Source organism: Apus apus, chromosome Z (genome assembly GCF_020740795.1).
Source record: "Apus apus isolate bApuApu2 chromosome Z, bApuApu2.pri.cur, whole genome shotgun sequence".
Classification (NCBI taxonomy): Eukaryota; Metazoa; Chordata; class Aves; order Apodiformes; family Apodidae; genus Apus; species Apus apus.
Window position 1 is genome coordinate 48,724,379 of NC_067312.1, and position 15,289 is coordinate 48,739,667.

General features: G+C 37.9%; 1 protein-coding gene and 1 pseudogene across 6 annotated transcripts in view; one reads left to right on the top strand and one right to left on the bottom strand.

Moving 5' to 3' along the window:
- PAM (peptidylglycine alpha-amidating monooxygenase) overlaps window positions 1–15,289 on the top strand; it is a 110,973-nt gene that overhangs the window by 60,550 nt on the left and 35,134 nt on the right. For all 6 annotated transcript variants that reach the window (XM_051643650.1, XM_051643649.1, XM_051643651.1 and 3 more), the window contains 6 exons: window positions 4,243–4,310; window positions 5,915–5,995; window positions 6,103–6,179; window positions 6,463–6,566; window positions 10,475–10,662; window positions 11,289–11,360. In XM_051643650.1, coding sequence (XP_051499610.1) covers window positions 4,243–4,310; window positions 5,915–5,995; window positions 6,103–6,179; window positions 6,463–6,566; window positions 10,475–10,662; window positions 11,289–11,360 — 590 coding nt within the window. The remainder of the gene's footprint in view (window positions 1–4,242; window positions 4,311–5,914; window positions 5,996–6,102; window positions 6,180–6,462; window positions 6,567–10,474; window positions 10,663–11,288; window positions 11,361–15,289) is intronic.
- Window positions 3,504–3,776, bottom strand: LOC127395559 (protein SREK1IP1-like; annotated as a pseudogene).

Below are 15,289 nucleotides of genomic sequence, written 5' to 3' on the forward strand. Positions count from 1 at the left end.
CCTAGTAATTTCCTCATAGAAGGCTATGAGGTTAGTCAAACATGACTTACCCTTGGTAAAACCATGTTGACTGCTTTTGATGACCCCCATGTCCTTGATATGCCTAGAGATAGTGCCAAGGACAAGTTGTTCCATCACCTTTCCAGGGATGGAGGTGAGGCTGACCGGTCTATAGTTACCCGGGTCCTCCTTCTTGCCCTTCTTGTAGACTGGAGTGACATTTGCTACCCTCCAGTCCTCCGGCACCTCTCCTGTTACCCATGACATACCGAAGATGATGGAGAGTGGACTAGCAATGACCTCCGCCAGCTCCCTCAGCACCCTTGGGTGCATTCCATCCGGACCCATCGATTTATGGATGTCCAGATTACTCAACTGATCCCTAACCCAATCCTCATCTACCGTGGCAAACTCCTCCTCTATCTTGACTTCTTCTGGGGCTATATGAAACTGGGGCTCATGGGGAAAGCCTGCAGGAGTAAAGACAGAGGCAAAGAAGGCGTTCAGCACCTCTGCCTTCTTTATATCCTCTGTCACCAGGGCTCCCACCTCATTCATCAGAGGGCCAATATTGCCTCTATTGTTAGATTTGTTAGCTATGTATTTGAAAAAGCCCTTTCTATTATCCTTAACCTGACTTGCAAGGTTAAGTTCCAAGGAGGCCTTAGCTTTCCTAATTGCTTCCCTACATCCTCTGACAACAGACCTATATTCCTCCCAAGTGACCAGCCGCTCCTTCCATGATCTGTAGATTTTCCTCTTCCACTTGAGTTTGCCCAGTAGTTCCTTTTTTAACCATGCAGGTCTCCTAGCTCCCTTACTAGATTTCCTAACCATTGGGATGCTCTGATCCTGTGCTCACAAGAAGTGGTCCTTGAATGTTGACCAGCTATCTTGAGCCCCTTTACCTTCTAGTACCCTGTCCCATGGGATTTCCCTTAACAGTTGATTAAGGAGGCCAAAGTTTGCCTTGTGGAAGTCCAGGGTTCTGATCCTGCTGGGTATTCTGTTCCTTCCACACAGGATCCTGAACTCCACCATCTCGTGGTCACTGCAGCCAAGGCTGCCATTGACCACCACTGCTTCAACAAGGCCCTCCTTGTTAGTTAATACAAGATCCAGGAGCGCTCCTCTTCTAGTTGGCTTGTCCACCATTTGCATTAAGAAGTTATCATCAATGCACTGGAGGAACCTCCTAGACTGTGAAAGGCTGGCTGTGTGAGTCTTCCAGCAGATATCGGGGTAGTTAAAATCTCCCATGAGGACTAGGGCCTGTAGTTGTGAGGCTGCTTTCAACTGCCTGTAGAAAGCCTCATCAACTTCCTCATCTTGATCTGGAGGTCTGTAGTAGACTCCCACAACTGTATCACCCACACCAGCCTGCCCCTTAATTCTTACCCACAGACTTTCAACTAGCCCCTCATCGGCCCCTGCACAAAACTCGATACATTCTAGCTGCTCTCTCACATAAAGAGCAACTCCACCACCTCGCTTCCCCGCCCTATCTTTCCTAAAAAGCACATAACCATCCATGACCACATTCCAGTCATGTGAGCTGTCCCACCATGTCTCTGTTATTGCTACCAGATCATAACCCTTAGCCCATACACAGACACAGTCTGAACCTCCTGTGGCACAACTTGACCCCATTTTCTCTTGTCCTATCGCTAGTCACTAGGGAGAAGAGGCCAACACCCACCTCACCACAACTTCCTCTCAGATAGTTGTTGAGAGCAATGAGGTCTCCCCTCAGCCTCCTCTTCTCCAGGCTGAACAGCCCCAGCTTCCTCAGCCTCTCCTCCTAAGACCTGTTCTCCAGACCACTAATCAGCCTCGTTGCTCTGCAACCTCTCCAGCACCTCGATGTCCTTCCTATACTTCAATGCCCAAAACTGTATACAGTACTCAAGGTGCAGCCTCACCAAGGCTGAGTGTAAGGGCACAATCACCTCCTTGGTTCTGCTGGTCACACTATTCCTGATACAGGCCAGGATGCCATTTGCCTTCTTTTTAATTGTTCATGTGTTTGTTGGAAGGATAACATAATAGAAAAATCTCACTTGAATTTCCAAATTTAACTAATATGACATGGCATATTTAAATCTAAATCTTTCTAGGCAAAGACTTGAAGACTTGAAAACTGAAGTTTACTTGTTTTACTAGTATAAAAGATTCCAACCACCTCTAATCACAATTGAGCTAAGAGTGAAGAACTAGTTAAACTTGCATGGTTTAGTACTAGGAACTTGTTTGTTGGAACTAGGCCACTGGCATCCTGGGGTGCATTAGAAAGGGTGTGGTTAGTAGATCAAGGGAGGTTCTCCTCCCCCTCTCTTCTGCCTTGGTGAGGCCAGGTCTGGCATATTGTGTCCAGTTCTGTGCCCCTTAGTTCAAGAAGGACAGGGAACTGCTTGAAAGAGTCCAGTGCAGAGCCACAAGGATTATGAAGGGAGTGGAACATCTCCCTGATGAGGAAAGGCTGAGGGAGCTGGGTCTCTTTAGCTTGCAGAAGAGGAGACTGAGGGGCAACCTCATCAATGTTTGCAAATATGTTAAGGGTGAGTGTCAGGAGGACAGACCCAGGCTTTTTTCAGTGATGTCCAGTGATAGGACAAGGGGCAATGGGTGCAAACTGGAACACAGAAGGTTCCATGTAAACATCAGAAAAAAACTTCTTTCCTGTGGGAGTGACAGAGCACTGGAACAGGCTGCCCAGAGAGGTTGTGGAGTCTCCTTCACTGGAGACACTCAAAACCCACCTGTACACATTTCTGTGTGATGTGCTCTAGGTGATCCTGCTCTAGCAGGGGGGTTGGACTAGATGATCTTTCGAGATCCCTTCCAACCCCTTAGATTCTGTAATTCTGTGATACCGCATCCAGCTCTGGTGCCTCCAGCACAAGAAATATGTGAACCTGTTGGAACGTGTCCAGAGAAGGGCCACAAAAATGATCCAAGGGCTGGAGCACCTCTCTTATGAGGACAGGCTGAGGGAGTTGGGGTTGTTCAGATGGAAAAAAAGAAGGCTCTGGGGTGACCTCATAGTGGTCTTCCAGTACCTGAAGGGGGCCTGCAGGAAAGCTGGGAGGAACTTTCTACAGGGGCTTGCAGTGAGAGGACGAAGCATAATGGTTGTAAAGTGAAAGAAGAGAGATTTATGTTAGACATCAGGCGTAAATTCTTTAGTGTAGGTGTGGTGAGACACTGGAACAGGCTGCCCAGAGCTGTTGCAGGGGCTTTATCTCTGAAGGTGTTCAAGGGCAGGTTGGATGGGGCTCTGAGCAGCCTGCTTTATTGGGAGGTGTCCCTGCCCATGCAGGGGAGTTGGACCTCAGTGATCTCTGAGGTCCCTTCCAACTCCAAACATTCTGTGATTCTGTGATGTTTGCAAATGTATTTCTTAAAAAAATACGTATCTCATTTCAAAACAACAGCATTGCAAAGCATAATTTGAAATTACAATCCTCTTCTATCCAGATTGAATGCAAAAATAGGCCAGCACCTCAGTCACTACTAGAACTGTCTAAACTATCAGAAGATGAACTTTTTTCCTTTTGTCTCTTCTTTTTCTCCTTTTTATGATGTTTTTCTTTCTTAGGTTTATTCTTTTTTTTCTTTACCATTCCTTTTTTGTGGGATTTTTTTTTTTTTTTTTGACTTTGGCCCATCCTCTTCTGCTGCACTTGAGGAAGATCTTTTCCTGGGCCTCTTTAATTTTGTTTTTTGTTGTTTTTTTTTTCCTTTGCTTTTTCTTTTTTGTTTCTTTTGTTTGTTTTTTTCTCCTTATTTAAATTATTTTTTTCACTCGCGGCTTGCAGTCTCTAATTCTACTTCCTCACTGTCTTCACTGCTATTGTGCTAACATGGAAGCCACACTTCCTGCATCCTGCTTTTATGTTATCCTTATTTCCACCAGAGCTTGGGCTCATTCAGCTTTTCTCCAGCCAAACACTCATGTTCAGGAGAGCCGTGGTACCTCCTGACGCCATCCCCACCTAGTTGTGTAATTATGTAAATAATAATTTTGTCCAATTTCACATACTTTGTAGAAGATGCTCTGAAAATTCAAGCACAGTGTGAATAAAGAAGGGAAGGGGAAGTGCTGTGTAACAATTTCATTCTCAGTAGACCAGTTTTAGACATAATCCAACATTTAGTGATGTTAAGTGGTATTGCATATTATGTCACTTGCAGTTGGGTTTTAAAGGACTTGTTTAGCAAAGCTTGGGTTTTGAATTGCAGGCAGCCTTTGATTGCTGGAATGTATCTCATGATGTCTGTGAACACTGTAATACCACCAGGCGAGAAAGGTGAGTACTGATTCTACAAAGTGATTATATAATTTCAGCATCGGATTATGTTTGCTCATTGCAGAAGAAAATTTTACAGAGACTTGCTGAATTGTAGATGGGCAAATGAATTGCTTAATTAAACAGATGATAAAAATAGTAGTTATGAATTTAAAATTGTATATTTCCCGATTACTTAATCTGTAAAGGTGATCAATGTTGTAGAAAATGATGTTGTACAAAATAATAATGACCTTTGCAATACTGAAGTTTCTAGGATTCCCAAGAGTATTTCTTTGATCTATTTTAGTCTTAATATTTTACAAAAAAGCCCTACCTATTTTCTTATTCCTCCCTCCCTGCAAAAAAAACCCAAGATTTTTTGACTCTTCTTCATCTTCCTTTGTTATTCATGCTATTTGTGATATATGAAGAGTTCAGTTTAAATAAATTCATTTCTACTAGTAAGGAGCTGCTCTTCAAACATTTTATTCCAATGTTCCGACTTGGTTGAAACATCAAAAAGCTGAAAACCATTATAAAAGAATGAACAGTTTCTATTCAGAATCCTGCACAGGGGATTTTATCTGAAACTCAGCTTGGATAGTCCCAATATAATTTTTTTGAGCTAGCATGGAATATTCTGTTTTAAGGAGTTGAACACTGACCTTAAATTTTCTTTCGCTAAAGCAGAATTTTAAATTAGATATCCCTGAACACCATTTGTCCCACTTACAGTTAGCAGCCTGTGGTGGTCAAATGCTCAACTGACTCTCTTAGGTGAATTCAGCAATTTAAAATATTTTTTTATTTAAATTGTAACAACATATTTTACTCATCAATATGAGAACATATCAAACTGATCCCCCCCTCCACACTGAAATGTTTCATCAATGCAGAAATCTACTTTTTCAACTGGAGGAGTAATGGTAAGAGGAATGAAAACAGTTCTGTGCCTGTCAGTAACTGTCTTCTCATGTTTGATCAAACTAGCAGTTTTTAAGTGAAGCATGAAGTTTTTTATAAGAGGAAAAATGCAGCATGTCCCGATACACCTCTCAGTAGAGGAATCTGCAGAGGAATGTCTTGGTAGGCTCTTTGTTAGTTACTGTTACTGCACCTAATAAAAGCACTAGTCTGCACACATTGTCTGTACAGCGCTTCTCTGCCAGAGTCTGCATCTAACCCTAAGTCTTTAAGACTGGGCCTAGAGCTGTTAAGATCTTAAAATCAAGCCTTCATTATAAATGGTATCAGTTTAGAATGATATAATTTTATTTTAATTTTCTCCTGAGTAACTATTTACCATAGCTATGTTGATTTTAAGTGTCCCTCAACAGTCTATTAGCAAATGTATTATTTTACTTCATTAAATAGCAGTAGTGTATGCTGGAAGAAGTGCTACACCCCCATTTTCTATGTACATTATCACAGAAAGTAATGTCTTGAGATAGGTACTTCAAATCTGTAAGATACTGTCAAGTGTCTTTTGAAATTGTCTGTTATTGAGTGTTGGTATACCTTTTGTAAACTGCCTTCAAACTGAATGAAGTACAGTAGTGTAAGTTTTCACTGTTAGATAAATAATGTGTTTTTCTTTGTTTATTGCCATCATATTTTAACAGTGGTTAATGCAGACATTGCCTGCCGTTACAAAAGGTTTCCAATGCACCTTTTTGCCTACAGAGTTCATACGCACAGACTAGGTAAGTGTTTAATTGCAACGTAGGAATATTAAATATTTAACAGAATATATTGACAGCTATTTTTTAGAAGTGTGTCTCATGTTCACATACATAATGGTGTGTTACAGGTAAAGTAGTGACTGGATACAGAGTGAGAAATGGTCAATGGACGCTGATTGGTAGACAGAGTCCACAACTACCACAGGTTGGTTGTTTTCTTAATTCTAACTTCAGTTTTTAATAATCTGTAGTTAAAACTGAGAAGCTGAATTGGCAGTCATGTACCCAGAGATTTGCGTCATGGTGTTTCCACTGGTACATGTTGATGTGCCACTGGAAGTGAATACTGCCAGGTATTCTCTTGATTACATTATGATGCAAAAACTGTTCTGAAATTACTTTTCAGGTCCTGTTCTTGTGTGTGTGTATATTGACTTAAATAATGCAAGATGCTTTCATTAATTTCTGTGAATCATCCTCTCTTTCAGGCATTCTATCCAGTAGAACATCCTGTAGATGTTGGCTATGATGATATCTTTGCAGCTAGATGTGTGTTCAGTGGTGAAGGCAGAACTACAGAGACACATATAGGGTATATTTTCTCTATTTTCTCCGTTCCCTAGCCATTTTTTCTCAAGGTATTGGTTATGCATAGAAATGTATTTGTTTCATGCCTTCTTCCAAGGTAATTCTAATGAACTGTTACATTTGGTGAGAATGGTCTATTTTGCGGTACAGATTAGATATTTAATTCAAAACAGTGTTCATTTGCTTTACTTATGTGAATCATCACTTTGCTGCAGCGTTCAGAACATTTCTCGGTTGAAGCTATGCTGCCAAACACCTTAATCAGATGTTGGACTGTTCTGCACTTAGAGAAGGATTCAGAATACATATTTTTAAAAATTTAGTTTTCCATAAGTTAAAGTTCTTGACTGTTGAAAATAAAATAATAAATCTTAAGAATTTCTCTTCATTGTTTCAGAGAAAAAAAGCTTATAATATTCTAATGAATCTTGATTCATCATAAAATTTAACCTTAAAATTTTTTTATAAGTAGTTACTTATATTATGCTTATTCTAGTACCACCAGTTACCTTTTTTCAATACAAAAATATACAGGCTTTTATGAAAAACAATGAAAAAATAAATTACTAGTAATGATAAATAGGAAAATTTGAACTGCACTTGTCAGTGATGGTATTCAGAAGATGACAGACAAGAGCTCTGTAAAATTGAGTTGACAAATACAGTATTAATATTATCTTAGCTTGGTCCCTTTCTTTGAACCATAAGTTACTACATATGTAGAGGTATGAGGATGACTATGCTGAAGTCTTTCTATTCTCATAGTGTGTATTGCATTTTTACAAGAATGCACTGAGCACCCTAAGATTGCATCTCAATAGAGTTTTAAGGATTCAACATAAATTTATCACCTTTCACTGGGCAGTTAAAATAACAATGAGTAGTGTGATTTCTATGGGGAATTAATAGAAACAGAAATTAAAAAAACAAGCAGATCTTTGCATTTTTATTGCATAATTTCTATATAAGAATTTTGAGAAACAACGCTTAAGAATTTTAAACAAAAAATGATGCATGGTATGGAAGCATATATGCCTGGAAAATAATTATCACCATAATATAAAATGAATGGATGAAAAGGAATGCTTTCACAACAAAGCTGGGTATATGGAAAGATGTACAACTAGATTAAATAAAATGAAAGTTGTTTAAATCTTGGAAAATGTTGCCCTGATGCTGCAGTTGTCTTGCTTGCATTCAGAATGACTTGTCAGTTCAAAAAAAATATTAAAATTCCAAATATAAACACTGAAAAATGGGTGTGCAAATGTGAAAGGAAGGCTGTGAAGTAATACATATATGAAATTATCATATCAAGTCTGCACGTTCACTTTTCCAGCCTCTGTATTTAATTCTCTGCTTTTGTTTCTGTTTTCTCTTAAAGTAGCTGAAAAAAAAATTAATAAATTAATTATGTGATTTATCTTTACAAAATCTCTGCTTTAGTGGGAGAGTTGGACTAGGTGATCTCTAGAGGTCCCTTCTGCCAATTCTGTGATTCTATAATTTTTCATCCTGCTTTCTCTCCTAGTCTGAGAAATTAAATTATATATTGAGGCATGTCTCTTAAATGTGAAGAGTTTTGCAAGCCAAGGTTCAGAGGGGAAATGTGATTTTGCTTGTGCAATTGACTACATACAAGTTCAGGGTAATTACAGGAGAATAGACTTAATGTCCCTGGTGTAAAGAGCTGAGGCAGGAGCCATCGCTTCAAAAGCTTCATAAGTTGTCTGTTTCAGTTAGATGGATTTCTCCTCAGGTTTAAAGTTTTGCAAATTAAAGCATTCAGTTATCCTTTGTCAATTAAGAATGACATCAGCAGTTCCTCATTTATAAAGCAAGATTTCTTCTAATTTTTGTTACAGACCAGTACGTACTCCATGAAAGCAGCCACTGCATTTTCATAACAGATAACTTAAAGATGTTTCAGTGTAAACATTAGAGTTGGTACAGTGTCAAGTAGCCTGCCAGTCTAAGAGCTGTCAAAGAACTGGGACCCATTCAGTGTATAGATCATATCTTTATAAAGGGTCATTGGCCATGGTGACTGTTTTTCCAAGTTTGCAAACAATCCAGTTGCAACGTGATGTATTGTTTAAAACTCTCAGCAGACAGAAAATAGTGCAGCCTTTATCTTTCCTTTTTGAAGTGTGTTTAACAGGTGTTGTACCATCCAAGAGAAGGTTTATGTGCCTGTAGCAAAACACTCCCATTCTATATTTAAGATTTTTTAACTGTATTATCTTGCTTTTCAATGCTGAATCCTTTTTTTCATTAAGCTTCAATGTGTACTGTTAATATACCAAAATCTGCCTGCGGTTCTGGATGTCTGTGGCAGTTGTGTGAAGGTGGTTAACAGGGTATTCAAAATTTTATTTCTTTTCAACTTGGGCATTTTTACTCATTAAACTCCTTAACAAAGCAGGAGTTCTAATATCTAATTGAAGCATTTGGGGTTTTCTTTGAATTTACTAAAACTGTTGTTGACAGAGTAATTTTTTTAACTGTAACTATTTAAAATTATCAACTTTGAAATGTTTAGGCACAGTAAAATGTCAGGTGAACCAGAGTTTGTGTGCATTCCACATCATGTTTTCTACTAGAGTTTTAAAGAGGAGGCAATTATAGTGACAGGTATTTGGAGTCTAACAGTGAAGTTAATGCTTTCTAAAAGCTTAAACAGAGCTTGCCAAGTTAGAGTCTAATTTTATGGTCTCCAAAGGATGGTAAATTTTCAATATATGGAAAAATACTAGTTCCCCTTTTGAAACAGTCTCTTCTCCCATATTTGCCCTATCTCCCCACTGGCTGATGTAATTATTGTTGCTGTGGTGATTAAATGATTGCTGCAGGGTGCTTCTGGAGACGTCAGCACTGGCGTCTCTTGCAAACAGCTAATAGGCCACCCCTGTATCTTTTTATGAGTGTGGGATCACAAGTTAATTGTGAAAGCTAATTTTTAAATAATAATGTAAAACCTTTTATTTTGTGACAAGTCCTAACTTATTCCATTTTCAGGATTGCTGCTATAAATAAGATACGTCAACCTATATGGCAGAGAAAAGAAAAAAACAACAAACCACGAACAAAAATATACCGTATTTGCAAAGGGGCCCTGTATTGGCCTTCACAACGTAGTGCTTTTCAGAGAAAAATCTTTCTTGCACCATCTGTTTTTTCTATTGAAGATAGAATTATGTAGCTGTACAGAAAAGCCTCTTCTGTTTCAAATGCATGCATGGCATTTATGAAAAAATGAATTTTGCTGGTGTATAATCATTCCTTTTGCACTCATGTTTTCCTTACAGAAGCTTGTGATCAAGTTATTATCAAGACGGCAGTGCTGTCTTGTCTGTAAGAGATATTTATGATGTCTTAATATGTAAAGAAATTAAATTTTGCTGCATTAAAACCAGCATGATTGGCCAATAAATGGATTAATTTGAATATGAGGGCAAAAAAAAAAATCGTAGGAGTTAGCTTCTGAAATGAACAGGCATTATTTACAACAATTTGAGATTAGGTTTACCCCAGATTGACAGAGAAGTATGTGAATGATACACTTCAGTATTACTTCATCAGAACATGGGCGTAGTTCATGACACACTGTGAGGACACCAGGGAAATGAGAAGGAAGAGCAATTTAAATAGTTAACACAACTTTCTGTAAAATTGGAACCAAATGATTAGGAGTTTCTTAGTAACCTACAGATTTTGTGCAAACTGCTATTATCTAATATAAAAGTGAAAGAAGGTTTGACATTGACTGCAATGAAGCTACTAAGTGTCCTAGTATGTGACCTTTAAAAATTTCATTGCAACTTTTAAATATTCTGTTAAACAAATTAGATGAATTGTAGCTATATTCAGCTCATTTTTTCGTAACTGCTGCATCTCTTCTGTGTTGTCTAGGGGAACAGCCAATGATGAAATGTGTAATTTTTACATTATGTACTATATGGAAGCTAAGCATGCTGTCTCATATATGACCTGCACACAGAATGCAAACCCTGAAATGTTCAGCAATATACCACAGGAGGCAAATATTCCTATTCTAGTCAAGTCTGATATGCTAAAGATGGCACATGGACATCATGAAGGTAGAAAAAAACATGTAGTCCATTTCATTTTTTTTTTATGCTCGCTGATGTGTTTGTCTCTGTTGCTTTGATATGCTAGATTTCCATAAAAAGAAATTGCATCTCTGAATAACGTTCAAACAGCTAATTTTAGACCATCATGGGATTCTGCTCTTGGTTTTGGTGACAGTCTTTTGTACACTTCTTCCTGTTTTCATTTTTCCGTTTCCAACCTATTTTATAGCTACTTGACTTGTGTACCAAAAAGACTGACCTCTTTTCTATGCCAAATATGTTTCCAACATATTTGCTTTATCTTCTGTCCGTTTCCTAGAAAGTTGAATCATAACATTTCATTAGTTTTCTGGATCCCACTCCCTTATTACAGAAGTAATCAAATGTTTATATTGAACACTAGTAGGGATATCGTTTGTACCAGAAGTAATCTGACTGGTATGTCATTTTAGCAAAGTACCAATTGTTTGGTTTTATTCCACTTGTTATACTACTGCATTGTTTGGTCCAACCACTATAGATAGATAAAAATAGCAAATGTTCATTGCAGAAGGCCTTTTTTCCCCAGTAGGAATGTATGCAATTCCATTCATACTCAGTAGTTAACTTCATATCCTATATTCATTTTTCAGAAACCAAGGGTATTGAGAAAAGTTCTTTGCTGCAGCAGGGTAAAAAAGAAGAGGAAGATATTTTGGATCGTGGTATGTACTTTTTTATTTTTATGTCAAGTAATGGATTCACTAATGCAAAATACTAATAAATTTTATCCTGATTGTTAATGAGTTATGAAGTTTTTCTTCTGATTATATTTAATTTATGTAATTACCATTGTTTTGTATAGCTAATATGACTAAATGCTATATAAGAAATAAGAAAATATACTACCACTGATCTCTAGCCTTGTAGGTAAAATTCTAGTGCATTTTAACCTTATTAAATTTTCCTGTTCTTCGTTTAATTTACTAAAGGAGATTATAATCTATCTGGAAGTGCAGTCCTAAAGAATGGACACAGAGAAGTAGTTCTGTAACTATTCTGTATATACCTGTCTGCTATTAACCCTTCACCTGTTTCTCAGTTTGAATTGCTATGGATGTATTAGCAAATGATATATTCTTATGCTCCAGTATTGATTGTACATGCAGTGGGTTGCATACAGCTAATGCTTTATACTGTGTTGCTTTTTGTTGCATTTGTGTGCATGTGCATATACACATAACAACTCATGCTAAAATGTGTGCAGTACTTAGTTGCAGGAAAAAATCCATGACTGTTACAAAGCTTCTAGAAATATGCTGAATGTTCTTTATGTTTCACAGATATATTAAAATAAGACTGTACTTTAAAGTTCCTGTGGATCATATGAAATTAGATAAATACTGGCTTAATAGCAAGAGTTTTCTTGATACTAAGGAGAAGGACCTCATCACCTACAGTTTCCGATTGTTTTCTTTGAACGCTGTTAAGGTTCAAGGACAAATAAATTAAAGACAAATTTCCTTTTGCCTTTTTATGAGAGCAAAGATTAAGCCAGTGTTTATAGTTTTTTATAAGATCTCATAAAACTGTTAGATTTTCTATATACGGTGCCGTTTTGCAGAGTGAAATAATTAAGTTACAATTAAGTAACATAAGTTGTTAAGTTGTTAACAACGTAAGTTGTTAACATAACAATTAAGTTACATATAAAAACTAGCTTCTAGAGTGTAAGACCATCTTGACTGAAAGTACCTTAAACTACTGGAGACAATATTTACAATGCCAAAAACAAATTTATCTTAGTCAATTCAAGATGGATTTTTTAAAGAAAGAATGACAATTCTATTTTTTAAGCTTATTCCAGAGCAGAATGAGCTAGCTGCTTACAAATTTACATCAAGAGTTATGCTGACAAGCTGCTTCACCCTTATGTTACTAATAAGTGCATTACCAATTGTTTGAGGATCTCACTGTCTGTGTGTTTTATTGAATTAATTAATATTTGAAACAAAATGTTGAAAGAAAGCCCTGTTTTTTAAATCTTTTTCATTTGCATTTGAAATCTATTTCAAAGCTACATTTCTGCAATGTGGTCTCATTTGCTGAGGCCACTATTTAGTTTTAATATCTTACCTAACATGTTTCTATGGAAACACACTGTATTGTTTTGTCCATTTGAACTTAGTTGGATGCAAGATGTGAAATACCAAAACACAGTAGTTGCCATGAGAGAATTCTGTTTCATTTTCTTAACTGGTAGTTAAGAATTATCCTGCCATTTACAGGAGCCTAGCTTCAATTTTACACTGATACAGTTATAACTTCAGTGGAATTTTGTGTGTGTGTGCCAAAAAAAAAAAAAAAAAAAAGGAAAAATCAGATCAGGTTTGGTTTTATTTTTGTCTCCAAAGAGGCAAAGTTGAGCGGCTGTTTTAAAAAGTGGGCTCGCATCGAGCAAGCACATAAGCACCTGGAAAAACCAAGAGCTGAAAGTAGTCTGCTAAATTGTGGCTGTAAAAATTGCAAACAAGCTTGAGTCTGGTTTTGTGGGGCAAAGTGGTATTATGTAATCGCGTTGCAGGTTTGTTCATCTCCTCAAGTAACTGGAGTGAGTTAGGCAGTATCACACAGATTTGAACCAAGGTCTTAAAGACAGGACAATTGTAAGGTTTGGAGGGAGTGAGCAGTGGACCCTTAAGCTGCACAGAAGCAGATACATACTTTCACTGAGTTTAAAGTTGTGCATTTTTATGTTTATGGTCTGTGATTATATAGTGCATATGATAAGCTTGTCTAAAAAACAGAGATCTACTAAAACTTTGCCTTTGATTAGTTCTCTTGCTGCTGAGCTGTCACTCAGTAAATTCAGCCTTTGATTTGTTCTGAAAGTAGTACTTCAATTATTTTTCCATAATTCTGTGTTTCATATTGCATATTTTTTCCTCAACAACTCATTATGTTGTAGCAACTTCATTTTACCCTCCTCAATTTTAGGTAACTGAAGTAACTACTGTTGCTTCACTAAAGTTGAAATAGTTTTTAAATTGTTATAGTGAACTGGAGATACTTAAAAAGCTGGGGAGGAGGGTAAAGGCATAGTCAAAGAGACTGATTTTGACATATTAGTGAGTTTTTATTCCTGCTGAAGCACAAAGTCCCTAGCAAAACATATTATTTGTGTTTATTTTTTGTACATCAATAGGAATTTCATTAAATTTTATTTGATAGAAATAGTACTGAAAAAAACTATTATCTGTTCATAGCATTCACCATGTCTGCTAGATGTCTCTTCTTTCCCTGTGGAATAAAGGCCTCAATGTGTTTCCTTCTTTTTGTTTAACACTTTCCTGGCTGTAGTCTGTGACATAATATAGTATAGTTTAGGTTTGTTTTGGTATGCAAGCAGTGAAGCAACCTTTACTATTGAGAAAATCAGCTGTTCTGGCACTTGAAAGTTGCATAGACTCAATAGCAGGGAGTAATTTCTTAATAGTAAGGAAGTAATTTACAGGTGATGACAAATCAGATGTACAATATTTAATTTCTTAACCTGTGGCTCATTATTTGAAATCTCATTTTGTGTGCATTAAATGTAATAATAAACTTACTTCAGAAGCAGAAATAAAGAAATTTAGAAGTTAGTACCAAAAAAAGCAGCTTGTATATTCCTGCCTCTAATTATGGAATCCGAAGTGAGAATCAAAGTTGTGACTCTTGCTCCCAGTATTGGTCAGTTGCACTGCCAATACTGTTTTTTTCTCCCACATCCCCCATTATTTCATTATTACCATGAGTACAAGTTTCTCCAGGAGCTCAAACAGCGGAGTTCAATGTAAATTAACTGAAGGTCTGTCTTTTTAATGTCTCAGTTAGGCTCATGTGAGGTCCCTTTTTCACAGTGGAGTGTTTTAACTGAAATCCCATTATACCTGCTACATTTAAAATAATATTACAGCTTGAGTCCTGCATTCTGAAGTTAGCTTTTATAAAGCTGGACTTCAAGTCTGCAAAGTATTACTGTCCTGATGGTGATACAGGTTGCATTGAAAGGCACGTGGCCATACCCTGAGGCTCTCCTCAAACCGCAAGGAGAGCGGATAGAGGCAGCGGCTGCAGTAGGTGCTCTGCCTTAGCAAGTGCCTTTACGGATTTAAGACGTACAGGGGGGTTCCCGAAGCCAGGGAAGCCCGTGGGAGAGTGGAGAGACCCAGAAGGGCTCAGCAGCTCTTTCGAGAGAGGCTGATGTGACAGGGGGAGTCGCTGGGACAACCGCACGGCATTTAAGCGTGGCCATACCCAGAGGCCCCCTCAGAGCACGAGGAGAGCGGATAGAGGCAGCAGCCACCACAGAGGACGGCACGAGCAGGGCGCTTGGGTGAGTGTGAGAGGGGAGGTTGTTAAAACCAACTAGAAATGAAAGAGGGTTAAGTATGGTTTCCACCTGGGCAAAAGCTTCTGTGAGGAGGATGGTGGCAACCCAAATGGAGGTTCATCACGGACGTGGAGCTCCAGGTCTCTGGCTGTAGGGAGTGCCAAAGCCTGTCATTCCCCCCAGAGAATGGCAGAGACACCATCTGTGTGAGGTGTGAGCAGATAAATAATCTGCTTGGCATGACTGCACAGCTGAAGGAGGAAGTAGAGAGGCTTAGGA